Consider the following 17,140-nt stretch of genomic DNA (forward strand, 5'->3'; position numbering starts at 1 on the left):
GCTATCCTCCGGCATGGCAAACTAATGACTGGTGTTATTTATCATACCCATTGACAACTGTTGGACAGACAGCAATTAGTTTTTTGGCCACAACGAGGTGTTAATTTAGGCTGAGTGCTGTGTACTCCTCTGTCCGCCCCATCAGCGCTACATTAGGGCCAATTTGCCTTTTGATTTAATATTTCTATAGAGCCACTTAGATCAGTTTGCACTGAGGTTGTGACAAGTGCTGTTACTCCACGGACGCTGAGCACTTGGAAGGGGGTTAGGCAATGAAACCCAATCCTGGCTCATTTAGGACAGAGCCTTGTGTAAGACCAGCGCTCACCTCCCGTGCCCTGCCGTCAGTCCCCAGGCCTGTCACCTGTCCGGGATTCTCACTCATACACAGGGACCTTCTCCATTTTCATGAGGAGAAGCAGCTTGGCAGCGATAACTCTGACTGTGCAGATATCTGCGCGGTGATACGGCATCGTCCGGCCACAGCTCCATGCTGGAGGATTAGAGGAATGTCTGGTACTCTTTACTTAGCACGGCGCCCATCGCGGCCATCGCGGGCATTGAATGCACTAAAAAATCGGGTGCGACGCGACCGACGCGATGCCCGCAACTTCCCATAGGGAACAATGTTAAATGTCTCAATTGACCCGATTTTCCTGTTCAATGCCTCAATTGACCTGATTTTTCCATAGGAAACAATGTTAAATGGCCCACAGAGGCCAAATAGGCACCCTGAAGTGTGAAATGGCCCCCACAATTGTTAACGCCACCCCACGATCAACGTGAACCCGAAGCGTGGCGAGTGCAGCGAGCCCGCGAGGGGCGGCGGTACGCGTCCTACGACCTTTTCATACCCCCACTATCCACGTCGGCGTGGAGTTGAGAATAGAATAGTGTGGCGAGCGCAGCGAGCCACTGAGCCCGAAGCGTGGCGAGCCCCGCGAGGGGACGCGGATACCTGTGAAGCCCGTGAAGGGACGCGTTTACCTGTGAAGGTATCCGCGTCCCCTCGCGGGGCTCGCCACGATTCGGGCTCGGTGGCTCGCTGCGCTCGCCATACTATTCTATTCTCAACTCCACGCCGACGTGGATAGTGGGGGTATGAAAAGGTCGTAGGACGCGTACCGCCGCCGCTCGCCACGCTTCGGGTTGACGTTGATCGTGGGGTGGCGTTAACAATTGTGGGGGCCATTTCACACTTCAGGGTGGCTATTTGGCCTCTGTGGGCCATTTAACATTGTTTCCTATGGAAAAATCGGGTCAATTGAGGCATTGAACAGGAAAATTGGGTCAATTGAGACATTTAACATTGTTCCCTATGGGAAATCGCGGGCATCGCGTCGGTCGCGTCGCACCCGATTTTTAGTGCATTCAATGCCCGCGATGCCCGCGATTTTTTACCTGCGATGCCCACGATCAAAATCGAGGGCGCCGTGCTAGGTAAAGAGTACCGAATGTCTTTTGCAACACACACGTGTAGTGTGTTCACTCAAGGATTTTTTTAGGGCAGGGTGCTGCCCACCGTGCAGGGCCCATTTTTCAATCAGGAGGGCACATTTTATATTAGAAATTTACAATAGAAACAAAAACATATATACAAAATTGTGCACTGTATTAGCACGCAGTACAGTGGATGTGTTATACAGCAGGTCAAACACACAGTACAGTGGATGTGAGTTATACAGCAGGTCACATGTGTTATACAGCAGGTCACACACATGCAGTACAGTGGATGTGTTATACAGCAGGTCACTCACACGCAGTACAGTGGATGTGTTAGGGAAAAGTGGCTCTAAATTGCACACCCTCAGTAATGAAAGGTGCCATCTGCTGAGAATAAAATGGTTTACACAGAGAGAGAGAGGGTGCAAATGCACTATGCTATCATTACATTATAATATAATATATAATAAGAGGTTGTTGGTATATCATTGGCCAGCGATATTGGCCTGCCCACCAATCGTCCAGGTCACCTCTTGTCGAGCAGGTCCCTAACACTATGGGGTCACCACCTGGGATGCAGGGAATTTAAGTTGTGATGCCCTGAGACAGTCCAGCCAGAGCAGCCCAGGGGGTTGGCATCTGGGCGTGGGGGCCCCGGGCTGCTCTGGCTGGACGGTCTCAGGGCATCACAACTTAAATACACAGTCACTTTTTATATCCTGTTTGTCTATTATTTATGTATGCACTCTTTATTTCACACACTCTCTACCTCCAAACATATAGTAGGGACCTCCATACTTATAATTTGACCACTTTACTATCACTATTCTTTATTGTGATGCCCTGGGGGGGTCCTTAGCTGGATCATGTTTCGGGGTTCCCTGCATCCCAGGTGGTGACCCCATAGTGTTAGGGACCTGCTCGACAAGAGGTGACCTGGACGATTGGTGGACAGGCCAATATCAGTGGATGTGTTATACAACAGGTCACTCCCAAGCAGTACAGTGTATGTGTTATACAGCAGGTCACTCCCACGCAGTACAGTGGATGTGTGTTATACAGCAGGTTACTCTCACGCAGTACAGTGGATGTATTATACAGCAGGTCACACACACGCAGTACAGTGGATGTGTTATACAGCAGGTCACTCCCACGCAGTACAGTGGATGTGTGTTATACAGCAGGTCACTCCCACACAGTACAGTGGATGTGTGTTATACAGCAGGTCACTCACACGCAGTACAGTGGACATGTTATACAGCAGATCTCACACACACGCAGTACAGTGGACATGTTATACAGCAGGTCACTCACATGCAGTACAATGGATGTGTTATACAGCAGGTCACTCACACGCAGTACAGTGGACATGTTATACAGCAGGTAACACACACAGTACAGTGGACATGTTATACAGCAGGTCACTCACACGCAGTACAGAGGATGTGTTATACAGCAGGTCACTCACACGTAGTACAGTGTATGTGTGTTATACAGCAGGTCACTCCTACACAGTACAGTGGATGTGTGTTATACAGCAGGTCACTCCTACACAGTACAGTGGATGTGTGTTATACAGCAGATCTCACACACACGCAGTACAGTGGACATGTTTTACAGCAGGTCACTCACACGCAGTACAGTGGATGTGTTATACAGCAGGTCACTCACACGCAGTACAGTGGATGTGTTATACAGCAGGTCACTCCCACGCAGTACAGTGGATGTGTGTTATACAGCAGGTCACTCCCACACAGTACAGTGGATGGGTGTTATACAGCAGGTCACTCACACGCAGTACAGTGGATGTGTGTTATACAGCAGGTCACTCCCACACAGTACAGTGGATGTGTGTTATACAGCAGGTCACTCACACGCAGTACAGTGGACATGTTATACAGCAGATCTCACACACACGCAGTACAGTGGACATGTTATACAGCAGGTCACTCACACGCAGTACAGTGGATGTGTTATACAGCAGGTCACTCACACGCAGTACAGTGGACATGTTATACAGCAGGTAACACACACAGTACAGTGGATGTGTGTTATACAGCAGGTCACTCACACGCAGTACAGTGGACATGTTATACAGCAGATCTCACACACACACGCAGTACAGTGGACATGTTATACAGCAGGTCACTCACACGCAGTACAGTGGACGTGTTATACAGCAGGTCACTCCCACACAGTACAGTGGATGTGTGTTATACAGCAGGTCACTCACACGCAGTACAGTGGACATGTTATACAGCAGGTCACACACCTGCAGTACAGTGGACGTGTTATACAGCAGGTCACTCAAACGCAGTACAGTGGACATGTTATACAGGCGGTAACACACACAGTACAGTGGACATGTTATACAGCAGGTCACTCACACGCAGTACAGTGGTTGTGTTATACAGCAGGTCACTCACACGCAGTACAGTGGACATGTTATACAGCAGGTAACACACACAGTACAGTGGACATGTTATACAGCAGGTCACTCACACGCAGTACAGTGGTTGTGTTATACAGCAGGTCACTCCCATGCAGTACAGTGGACATGTTATACAGCAGGTCACTCACATGCAGTACAGTGGACATGTTATACAGCAGGTCACTCACATGCAGTACAGTGGACATGTTATACAGCAGGTAACACACACAGTACAGTGGACATGTTATACAGCAGGTAACACACACAGTACAGTGGACATGTTATACAGCAGGTAACACACACAGTACAGTGGACATGTTATACAGCAGGTCACTCCCACGCAGTACAGTGGTTGTGTTATACAGCAGGTCACTCCCACGCAGTACAGTGGACATGTTATACAGCAGGTCACTCACATGCAGTACAGTGGACATGTTATACAGCAGGTCACTCACACGCAGTACAGTGGATGTGTTATACAGCAGGTCACTCACCTGCAGTACAATGGACATGTTATACAGCAGGTCACACACACGCAGTACAGTGGATGTGTTATACAGCAGGTCTCTCACACGCAGTACAGTGGACGTGTTATACAGCAGGTCACACACACGCAGTACAGTGGATGTGTTATACAGCAGGTCACTCACACGCAGTACAGTGGGCATGTTATACAGCAGGTCACACACACGCAGTACAGTGGATGTGTTATACAGCAGGTCACACACACACAGTACAGTGGACATGTTATACAGCAGGTCACTCACACGCAGTACAGTGGACGTGTTATACAGCAGGTCACTCACACGCAGTACAGTGGACATGTTATACAGCAGGTCTCTCACACACGCAGTACAGTGGACATGTTATACAGCAGGTCACTCACACGCAGTACAGTGGGCATGTTATACAGCAGGTCACTCACACGCAGTACAGTGGACGTGTTATACAGCAGGTCACACACCTGCAGTACAGTGGACATGTTATACAGCAGGTCACTCACACGCAGTACAGTGGACGTGTTATACAGTAGGTCACTCACACGCAGTACAGTGGACATGTTATACAGCAGGTCTCTCACACACGCAGTACAGTGGACAGACAGATATTGCGCTCACAGGCTGACAGTGGTCGTCTGCTGACCTAGTTTTTGGTCATGACCCAAGACCGATGTGGATCATTTTGATCAGATCATTATCTGGCATACCGATACATTCTACCCATTACATCAACCATCGATCTGAGAATGCGCTAACATCCATTAAAGTCCATGCAGTGTAATACTGAGGTCTCTATAACCCTTTACTCACCAAGGGATACAGAGAGAGGTATAGAGGATCTCCAACAGAGAAACAGTATGAGTAACAGATTGCACATTTAACGGAAGGACAGATGGGGAGCGTGGAGGGGGCTGTAAAGGGTAAATGCTACTGGTTTCTTTGATAATGTGCTAATGTATTTTAATGGCATTGAATTTGCTGATGGATTTTACCCCCACGCCACATTTGTAAACTGATGATAGGGTAGAACCCTACATACAATGGGCCTAATTCGTGTTTGTATGCAATGGCCGATGTTCACACAATGGAGTGATTATCATGCTGCAATCACACTGCACATGCGGTAAGGTGCCGCTGTGATCCCGCTCTCAGTAAGGATGTCAAGGAGAAGTGATGGACAGGAAGTGACCGCTTGGAGAGTGCTTGGCAAAATACAAGCGTGTTGTGGCCATTTTGGGGTGCGCGTATCTACAGAAAGCTGCAAGCTGGTATGTGCAAAAAAAATGCCAACTGCATCGGGACTGCTGAGTCCAGCCTGTGTAGCCATAGGCCCACCCTCACCCTCATGAACCTTATTATGGTGCCTTGAGAACTGCTTTCTTTTTAACTGTCGAGGCTTTATATCGGTAGTCAAAATCGACAAAATTATGCTGTCGTGCACAATTTGCACCCGGTTCCATAAACCCCATTGTATAAAGTGAATAGATAATAATACTCTATATTTTAGAAAGTTTGGGAACTCTAGGAAATTAGTAGGTTCCTTTTCCCTGGTCTCCCTCATCCTGACACCAATACATACAGGTGCCCATCTCCCTCATCCTGACACCAATACACACAGGTGCCCATCTCCCTCATCCTGACACCAATACATACAGGTGCCCATCTCCCTCATCCTGGCACCAATACATACAGGTGCCCATCTCCCTCATCCTGGCACCAATACATACAGGTGCCCATCTCCCTCATCCTGACACCAATACATACAGGTGCCCATCTCCCTCATCCTGGCACCAATACATACAGGTGCCCATCTCCCTCATCCTGGCACCAATACACACAGGTGCCCATCTCCCTCATCCTGGCACCAATACATACAGGTGCCCATCTCCCTCATCCTGGCACCAATACACACAGGTGCCCATCTCCCTCATCCTGGCACCAATCCACACAGGTGCCCATCTCTCTCATCCTGGCACCAATACACACAGGTGCCCTAAAGCTTCTAAAAATAAAAAGAGGTGATGTTGCCCATATCAACCAATCAGATTCTATAATTTCTCTATTGCGTCCTAGAAAATGTTAGACATAATCTGATCGTTGCTATGGCCAACATCACCTCCTTAGAAGCTTTACTAAATGTACCTCTAACTGTCATTTTTCATACAAATCATGTAAAACAGTTAGGAGCTGATTGTTTGGCACTCTCTCCAAGCCCTAGTAAATCTCCTGTTATCTAGTAACCATGGAGACTGATGAACTCCCGCACGTCTCACTGTGATGGTGCTCACTGCTCAGTGTCACATACGGTATGGTGCATTTCCTGACATGACCCCAGTCACCTCACATGCACAGGGCCTCAGTCACCACCGCGGCAGCAGCACACCGCAGAGGGTCGTATGATCCCTAGTCCTGACGTCTCTCTTCCCGAGGGCTATTTACAGCAATAGCTGCTTTGTGTGAGAGAGATTGATTTTTTTTTCTGCTCAATAATATCTCCCTTCTGGTCCTTTCCCAGAATGTGCTTTGTATTCCCAACAGTAATACAGCAAGTGCACACTGACACATGCCCGCCCATATGGTACTGTATCATTTTACGGATATCTGAGAGACTGTATTAGGGGGGTTATTCTGGTTCATTCGTTCGGATGCAAATTCGAATCCCTGCGAGTGAACGAGATCCCGCCTTGCGAATGGTGACATTGGTGACATAGAAAGAGACATTGCTAGTTCTCAGCCATCACTATTGCCGGTAGGTTGTGTGATCTTCCTGTAATTGTGACTCATGGGGGTTTATTCTAGTTCATTCTTTCTGACAAAATCCTTCTTAGATGGACAAAACCATGTGCACTGCAGGGGGGCAGATGTAAAATGTGCAGAGAGAATTAGATTTGGGTGAGTTATTTTGTTTCTGTGCAGGGAAAATACTGATTGCATGATTTTACACTTCAATATAGATATCACTTTGAAGTAAAACCCCACCCAAATCTAATTCTCTCTGCACAAGTTACATCTGCCCCACCCGCAGTGCACATGGTTTTGTCCATCTAAGAAGGATTTTGTCAGAAAGAATGGACTAGAATAACCCCCATGGTGACTAATTCACTGCATTGTGTGTCCGAGCGCACGCTGCTCAGGATCTCCCCTAATTCCAGCGGCCAACAGGCCGTAACAGAACACAAGGCATCAGCAGTGATCCGGCCTAGTTCCAGCCAGCCACAGCGAGGTCACCTGGAGCATCTATAACACAGTTATGCAGATTGCTGTGTATCACTGTCTGCGACGTCTACACAGCAGTGTTTAGCTGTGTTACGTAAGTGCATCTGTGCGGAGAAATAAAATCTGTGTTTTCCAAGCCACTGGCTCTGTTCCGCTGGATGTCTGCTGATAATAGCTGCGGGGGACGCCAAGCGAGGGAAACATCACCATGACTTGCTCTGATCTTTGTCATTAATCTGCAGATGACGTGTGACAATTTATGAATCACTGCTATGAATTCCGTATTGTCTGTGTTTGGGCCGTCATTTAATTTAACATCCCCGCGTAACAGCACTGGAGTCTGGAGTGTATTTGCAACCAGTGTGTTTGTGTATTTCTCCCCTTGTACATACTGTATCTGCTTCCAATAAGTCAGCGGTTCCCATCCTGGGGTACTAGTACCCCTGGGGGTACTCTGCAGACGTTGCGTCACTTCTGGTTCCGTCTGCAGCATCATCAGCATCTCCTCGTGCTTTTGCCTGACCAGCAATTTACTGGGAGCTACCCGCGCTGCCCTCAGAGATCAGAGATCATCTGCCCCATGATGAGACGGGTGGAGGAAGCGCAGGGCGTTAGCGGGAACCCCGGAGACCGTTTTATTTCATTTACTTATTAACAGTTTAATCTATAGCCAGCGGTCAGACACAGAGGGACCAGATTCCTGACCGCACTCTACTCCTCCACTACTCCTTCATATTAGGATACGCATAAGGATACGCATACCACTTCCACTCCACTCGAAACACCAGTGAAAATTTCAAATTGAGAGGAGGGGGCTCATGAATGAAAAACCTTAAGGGGTACGGGATATGAAAAAAAGTTTGGGAACCGCTGCATTAAGTGCTTTGATTGCCTACTGCTGTACCTGCTGGCAGGTTAATTGGCTTGACTGGTTGCTGTACGAATTCGCAATCCGTTGGTTTATCAAATGACTGGACATGTGTACGGATCGTAGTGACCATCAGGAGCCCAAATAGCACAAGAAATAACTTATGGATTTAATTGCAAACTGACCGGAAGTCGCGGTTTGGGTGTGCAAACAGGACATTTTCTGGGACTGTCAGGAAAAACGCAGGTGTGGCCAAGCGTTTACAGGTAGGGTCGAATCAGGACTTCCTGGTGTTGGTGGGCGGAGCTATGCTCTGTGTCCCGGTACCTTTAAAAAAAAAAAAAAACACGGAAACATCAGTTCTCCTTTGCCATCGATGTAGGGAAACCATCTAGTTCTCCCACATCGATGGCAAAAGTATTTGACATCGTCCATAAACTATCGATGATTTCAAATCATCGATGGTCAATGGCCTTCCCTAGTTACAGCTCTGTTTCACGCACAGCACTTAAAGAATGGACCGTGCTTCCAACTGTGGGTGACCCTGATTCTCTATCTAGTGCAGTTTCCCTTTGCTGTTTAATTATGCAGCACACAAACGCTCTTGTACATGAAATATAAATTAGCTGCTGAGATACTGGAAGTCGGATAATTTTAGAAGCGTGATTCTGCTTATTCGGGTCTCTCTTTGTTGTTCCAATCTACATGTTACTGTTATCACATTGGCCCATGGCCTTCTTTGTTCTAGGAATGATTTACAAAGCCGCTCTTCTCTGGCAGACACACAGGATCCTAGCAAGCATTTATCAGAGGAAGTACAGCAAGCTAGCGATACTGGCCTTTTATCATACAACCAACATGTTACATCACGGCACATCTGGCCGGTGGTTTCCAGTCTGGGGACGGATTCACCCATAAAGATTATTCTGTAATATGCGTTATTCTCCCATAAAATGTTCAGTAAAAGCCATTTTCTGCACGGTCATATTATCTGGGCAGAGAAACGCAGTTTGGTGGAAGAGATGTGGGTACTGACATATTTACGGGTAGTGGAGAGATTTCTGGAGCCACCACTGACGCTGAGGCCAAAATTTACTAAATCTAACTCTCTCTGCATGTTACGTCTGCCCCACGTGCAGTGCACATGGTTTTGTCCATTAGAGAGAGGATTTGCTTTTGCAAGTGAACCAGAATGAGGCCCAAAGTACCAATCATCTCCTTATTGACATGTTACAGTTTGTGGAGCTTCGGAGAGAAAGATAAAGGAGCATATGTACTAAGCCTTGGAGAGGAATACAGATGACAGACATAAACTGCCAGCCAATCAGCTCATAACTGTCATTTCTGTCTGATCATACTCGCTTGCTTGCAGTCCACATGGTGGCACAATTGTGTCATTGTGGCTCCGCCCCCAGCTATACAGTGCAGTGCAGATAGTAGTGGATGGTCTAGGATGGCGGGCTTCGGCACAAATTGCGCCATGGACCCTCCAGACCACCCACTTATTCTCTAAAAGCGGCGGGAGTGTGCAGCTGGTGGCAGGTGCGAACAGCTGGATAAGGGTGCGAGAGACTTGCTCACATTTTTGATAGAGTAGGCAAGTATGTTCCTATTCCATCCTTGTTTATTTGTTTTATTTATGCATTATTGCTGTCCTTGGCAGTGTGCTCTGGTAAAACAACAATAATCAGGGGGGTTGGGATCATTTGGTCTATTGCATTATGGTAGAAAGTCATTAGGTCGAATCCATTAGGTCGACATGCTAAAAGGTCGACATGATTCTAGGTCGACATGGGAAAAGGTCGACACGATTCTAGGTCGAAAGGTCATTAGTTCGACAGGTCATTAGTTCGACAAGGTCATTAGTTCGACATTGTCTATGTTGACATTCACAAGGTCGACATGGGGTTTTTCACTGTTTTTTTACCTAAATGTCAACACAGTCGACATGGACACAGTTTAAAGTGCACTGCATCCCCTCGCATCGCTCGCTGCGCTCGCTATGCGTCGGGCACGGTGCCTCGCTACGCTCGGCACACTATTTTATTCTCCCACCACGCCCTAGTGGATGGTAGGGCATGAAATACCGCCTGTCGGCACATGTTGGCTCAAAAAACAGTGAAAAACTCCATGTCGACCTTGTGAATGTCGACATAGACAATGTCGAACTAATGACCTTGTCGAACTAATGACCTGTCGAACTAATGACCTTTCGAACTAGAATCATGTCGACCTTTTCCCATGTCGACCTAGAGTCATGTCGACCTTTTAGCATGTCGACCTAATGGATTCGACCTAATGACTGTCGACCATAATGCAGTAGACCAAATGACCGCATCCCAATCAGGGACATACAAGGTAAACACAATAACTGCAGGATGACCACAGTGGGCCCTAACTTACGGTCTGTTTGAAGAAGGGAAGGCTTGAGTGTGGCTCAGTGTGGAGATTGGGGCACTAATGTTTGAGTACAGAGTGTGAGTACTTGGTGGCGGGAGTAGGGTAGGTTGTAGCAAAAACAGAACATGGTGGAGGAAGACTATCTCGGGCTTATTAGATCAGTCGGCATTGGGATCCCTGGACCGGGTAAAAGGGAGTTTATCTGGCCTTTGGTTATGAAGGTGTTCTGCAGGGGTCCTGGATCATTATTGAATTGCATGAGCAGTTTTCTGTGACCGCTGGCAGCCAGTGATTGGCTTTCGGCTGTGCCTGCTGTGAATGTCATTATTACACAAGCAGGGTGAGTTTGCTATTTTAGTGTGTGACATAGTTGTTGTGTTTTTGTGACTCTGGCATCTAGGTCAGCCTGGCATCTATTGTGCAAGACTGTGGCTCTCTCCTTCTTCATGTTTCAGTAAAGAGCTCAAAATTGCCTAGTGTGTATGGGCGGGCGATGAGCGGTGAGCGCTGTTGCTCATTCCTTCATCTTCGCCATCCGCTGCCGCCGCCACCTCCTTTTGTGCAAAGTGGTTCACCCCCAGTGAAAATCGCTGGGCCGGGTGAAAATCGCGCAGTGTGTATGCACCTTAACAGCAGGAGTCGGACTTGCTATTCTGGGAGCATTTTACGTAGAGGTAGATGGCAAAATGTCCATCGGTACATTGACTGCTACCCGACGGTCATTATACTGACACCCAAAATACCAACATGGTCAATATACCGACATCCATTATGCCGACATGTTTAATTGACCAACATAATTAAAATGGCTACGCTCGGCACACTATATCATTCTCCCACCACGCCCCAAGTGGATGGTAGGGCATGAAATACCGCCTGCCGACACATAAAACTCAAAAAAACAGTGAAAAAACCCATGTCGACCTTTTGACTGTCAACCTATACACTGTCGAACTAATGACCTGTCGAACTAATGACCTTTCGACCTAGAACCATGTCGCCCTTTTCCTATGTTGACCTAATGACAGTCGACCATCATGCTGTAGACCAAATGACTGTATCACAGTGACCATACTTACATGCTGTTCTCTCCTCTGCAGGCTGATATTTGGCACCCTCTATCCTGCGTATTATTCCTACAAAGCTGTGAAGTCCAAAGATATTAAGGAATATGTAAGTAGTGTTTTTGTCTATGCATGTGGGGGTACCTGAGGTCACCCATAGACCCAACACCATATAGATCCTGTCCCTAGGATAGTACATCTAGCACATCGCTATTGCTGTACACTGATAATTACTTCTCATCGCTGACTCATTATTTCTCTCCTTGTGTTATATGTCCCCATTATATTGTCCCCATTATGTCACCAGCATATTAGTGTAGATGTTATACAGATGCAGATGCGGCTGCATGGAGTGCATGGGAGTAAATGCGCATAGTCATTAGTGATGAGAGATAGTCACATCTGGGCCACTGCATTGCCCCACCTAAGGTGACCACAGCCACCATGCTATCCTGGGTGCAAGAGACCCTGCTGAAATCAGTGTGACTGCTGTGTCTGAGCAAGTGTAGGATGCACAGTGCAGTGTGCCTGCTGTGTCTGAGCAAGTGTAGGATGCACAGTGCAGTGTGACTGCTGTGTCTGAGCAAGTGTAGGATGCACAGTGCAGTGTGACTGCTGTGTCTGAGCAAGTGTAGGATGCACAGTGCAGTGTGCCTGCTGTGTCTGAGCAAGTGTAGGATGCACAGTGCAGTGTGACTGCTGTGTCCGAGCAAGCGTAGGATGCACGGTGCAGTGTGACTGCTGTGTCTTAGTGTAGGATGCACGATGCAGTGTGATCGCTGTGTCTGAGCAAGTGTAGGATGCACAGTGCAGTGTGACTGCTGTGTCTAAGCAAGTGTAGGATGCACAGTGCAGTGTGACTGCTGTGTCTGAGCAAGTGTATGATGCACAGTGCAGTGTGACTGCTGTGTCTGAGCAAGCGTAGATTGCACGGTGCAGTGTGATCGCTGTGTCTGAGCAAGTGTAGGATGCACGGTGCAGTGTGACTGCTGTGTCCGAGCAAGCATAGGATGCACGGTGCAGTGTGACTGCTGTGTCTTAGTGTAGGATGCACGGTGCAGTGTGATCGCTGTGTCTGAGAATAGGACATATGGTCCTATTTTCGGATTGTAGGACGCACAGTGCAGTATGATCACTGTATCTGAGAATAGGACATACGGTGCAGTGTGATCGCTATATCTGAGCATGGGAAGCACGGTGCAGTGTGATCACTGTGTCTGAGCGTAGAATGAACGGTGCAGTGTGATCGCTGTGTCTAAGCATAGGATGCACAGTACAGTGTGATCCTTGTGTTTCGGATTGTAGGACGCACGGTGCAGCGTGATCACTGTATCTGAGCATAGGACGCACAGTGCAGTGTGATCGCTGTGTCTGAGCATGGGAAGCATGGTGCAGTGTGATCACTGTGTCTGAGCGTAGAATGAACGGTGCAGTGTGATCGCTGTGTCTAAGCATAGGATGCACAGTGCAGTGTGATCGCTGTGTTTCGGATTGTAGGACGCACGGTGCAGTGTGATCACTGTATCTGAGCGTAGGACGCACAGTGCAGTGTGATCGCTGTGTCTGAGCATGGGAAGCACGGTGCAGTGTGATCACTGTGTCTGAGTGTAGACTCAACGGTGCAGTGTGATCGCTGTGTTTCGGATTGTAGGACGCACGGTGCAGTGTGATCACTGTATCTGAGCGTAGGACGCACAGTGCAGTGTGATCGCTGTGTCTGAGCATGGGAAGCACGGTGCAGTGTGATCACTGTGTCTGAGTGTAGACTCAACGGTGCAGTGTGATCGCTGTGTTTCGGATTGTAGGACGCACAGTGCAGTATGATCACTGTATCTGAGAATAGGACATGGGGGAAATTTACTAAAGGAAATTTGTAAAAAATAGGTGTATTTGTATCCAGAAATACACTTATTTTTGACATTTACTATCCCGTAAATACGGCAATTCGTATTCGTATTGATAGCACATAAATAGGAATACGAATTGCCGTATTTTCGGGATAGTAAATGTCAAAAATGAGTGTATTTCTGGATACAAATACACCTATTTTTTTACAAATTTCCTTTAGTAAATTTCCCCCACAGTGCAGTGTGATCGCTATGTCTGAGCATGGGAAGCACGGTGCAGTGTGATCACTGTGTCTGAGTGTAGAATCAACGGTGCAGTGTGATCGCTGTGTCTAAGCATAGGATGCACAGTGCAGTGTGATTGCTGTGTTTCGAATTGTAGGATGCATGGTGCAGTGTGATCACTGTATCTGAGCGTAGGACGCACAGTGCAGTGTGATCGCTGTGTCTGAGTGTGGGATGCACAGTGCAGTGTGATCATGTGTCTGAGCGTAGGACGCACGGTGCAGTGTGATCGCTGTGTCTTAGCATAGGAAGCACAGTGCAGTGTAATCGCTCTGTCTGAGCGTAGGATGCATGGTGCAGTGTGATCGCTGTGTCTGAGCGTAGGACACACAGTGCAGTGTGGTTGCTGTGTCTGAGCGTAGGACGCATGGTGCAGTGCGATCACTGTGTCTGAGTGTAGGACGCACGGTGCAGTGTAATCGCTCTGTCTGAGTGTAGGATGCACGGTGCAGTGTGATCGCTGTGTCTGAGCGTAGGACACACGGTGCAGTGTGATCGCTGTGTCTGAGCGTAGGACACACAGTGCAGTGTGGTTGCTGTGTCTGAGCGTAGGACGCACGGTGCAGTGCGATCGCTGTGTCTGAGTGTAGGACGCACGGTGCAGTGTGATCACTGTCCATGTAGTGCAAATGCAGCTTTACCGCTAACATCTATAGCAGTGGGTAAATGTGAAGTCATTTGGTTACCACTGTAACACGCTGTGTGCATGCAGGGAGATAAGAAGCAGCTTGGGTCACACTCCGTGCGGGTGTCTGATAATTCTAGTCTCCCCATAGCCGGTGACGTATGCAGTGGTGAATGTGGGAACATGTGACTTGGCCCCTGGCATGGAAACTGTTAATTAAACATGTCTGAAGGTTCCTGCTAAATCAGCACGAGACCTGCACAGCGGAATACAAAACCACATTGAAGATGGAAAATCTATTTACAACACAAAGAGGGGAAAAAATCAAATGAAGGACCCTTAGAGCAGCCGGTGTTTGTTCCAGTGTGGTTCTGGGATCCAATCTCTGTAGCCAATCTGTACATCACTGTATAATGCTTTCTGTGGGCGTTCTAATGTTTGTTATTCCCATTATAAGCAGCGATCAGGAACCGCCATAAAGTGCAGCCAGTTAGCAGATGACTTTGTGTTGTTTATTGCAGTGAAAGTGCGAATGGCTCATTAAGTCCTTTATGGCTCCTTTTGTTTTGTCTGCAATCTCAGTATACCAGTAGGGCGGATGGCACCCGCTCTGCACAACACACTCTGCAGGCGCCATACTGCTTGGCACGCCCACTGCCACCAGCCATTACTAGACAGCAGCACTTACAGCCCATTTCAGCCTGGGCGACTCCTATGTTACATGGATTGATCCATATGTTGACAGATTTCTCTATGGGGGAGATGTATCAAGGTGTGGAGAAATATAAACTACCAACCAATTACGTCCCAGTGAAAGGAGCTGATTGGTTGGTAGTTTATTATTCTCCACTTTAGGCTAATGGTAGTTGGCGCAGCCATCCGGGTAATTGGCGTAGACGGGAAGAAACTCGGATTAGCTTGTGGTATTGAGCCGGCTGCTGCGGCACACTGGAACTACCATCACAAAGGCCTCTGTCTTGGTAACTGGCCCATAGTGTTAAATGTATTGTGCATTAAGCATGTATTTTACACTAGGTGATTCATCGCGCCCTACGGGCGCTCTTCACACCGTCGTAAGGGGCTGCGCCCCCTTAATTTGTGAACGTTTGTATATGAGAAATATGGTTGGAATTGTATGAAAGATGCCCTGTATTGCAACTTAGGTGTCCGCGACTCGCGGGAGGGGGGGTCGCGGAGGGTGCCGCGAATTGCAGGAGGGGGGGTCGCGGGGGGTGCCGCGAATTGCAGGAGGGGGGGGGGTTGTGGGGGGGTGGATGCTGCGAATCGCGGGAGGGGAGGGATTGCAGAGAATCGCGGGAGGGGGGGTCACGGGGTGGGGTACCGAGAATCGCGGGGGGTGTGTGTGTGTGCCGTGAATCGCGGGAGTGGGGGTTGCGGGGGGGTGTGACGCGAATCGCCACAAGAAAAAATCAACACAGAAAGGTCAACACATGTAAATGTTGACATAAGTGTGGCACTTCATTGGTGTCCATGTCGACACATGAGAATGAATATGAAAACATTCAAAAAATGAAAAAAAAAACTTCAAAAACTCATGTCAACCTTTTTCATTGTCAACCATAGCCATGTCAGTGTTTTCCATGTGCAATTTAATTCTGGAGCTGCCGCGAATCACGGGGGGTGCCGCGAATTGCGGGAGGGGGGGGTCGCGGGGTTGGGTGCCGCGAATCGCGGGAGGGCGGGGTTCACAGGGGTTCCGGTGGGGGGGTTGCCGCGAATTGCGGGAGGTGGGGGGTCACGGGGGGTGCCGTGAATCGCGGGAGGGGGGTTTGCGGGGGGGTGTGACACGAATCGCCACAAGAAAAACTCAACACAGAAAGGTCAACACATGTAAATGTTGACATAACTGTGCCACTTCATTGGTGTCCATGTTGACACATGACAATGAATATGAAAACATTCAAAAAATGAAATAAATCTTCAAAAACTCATGTCAACCTTTTTCATTGTCGACCATAGCCGTGCCAGTGTTTTGCATGTGCCATTTAATCCTGGGGCTGCCGCGAATCGCGGGGGAGCGGGGTTCATGGGGGTTCCGGTGGGGGGTTGCTGCGAATTGCGGGAGGGGGGGGGTCGCGGGGGGGGTGCCGGGGTGCCGCGAATCGCCGGAGGGGGGGTTGCGGGGGGTGTGACGCGAATCGCCACAAGAAAAAAATCAACACAGAAAGGTCAACACATGTAAATGTTGACATAAGTGTGGCACTTCAATGGTGTCCATGTCGACACATGAGAATGAATATGAAAATATTCAAAAAATGACAAAAAAACTTCAAAAACTCATGTCAACCTTTTTCATTGTCGACCATAGCCATGTCAGTGTTTTGCATGTGCCATTTAATCCTGGGGCTGCTGCGAATTGCGGGGGGGGGGGGGTGTGTGCCACGAATCGCGGGAGGGGGGTCGCAGGGGGGGTGCCGCCAATCGTGCAAGGGGGGGTCGC

At 48.4% G+C, this 17,140-nt stretch overlaps 1 protein-coding gene across 3 annotated transcripts in view; it reads left to right on the top strand.

The window, feature by feature from the left end:
• Positions 1–17,140, top strand: part of REEP1 (receptor accessory protein 1) — a 92,746-nt gene that overhangs the window by 21,788 nt on the left and 53,818 nt on the right. For all 3 annotated transcript variants that reach the window (XM_083145991.1, XM_083145910.1, XM_083145829.1), the window contains exon 2: positions 11,959–12,031. In XM_083145991.1, the coding sequence (XP_083002117.1) occupies positions 11,959–12,031 (73 nt within the window). The remainder of the gene's footprint in view (positions 1–11,958; positions 12,032–17,140) is intronic.

This window comes from Crinia signifera, chromosome 1 (genome assembly GCF_055691185.1).
Source record: "Crinia signifera chromosome 1, ASM5569118v1, whole genome shotgun sequence".
Taxonomy (NCBI): domain Eukaryota; kingdom Metazoa; phylum Chordata; class Amphibia; order Anura; family Myobatrachidae; genus Crinia; species Crinia signifera.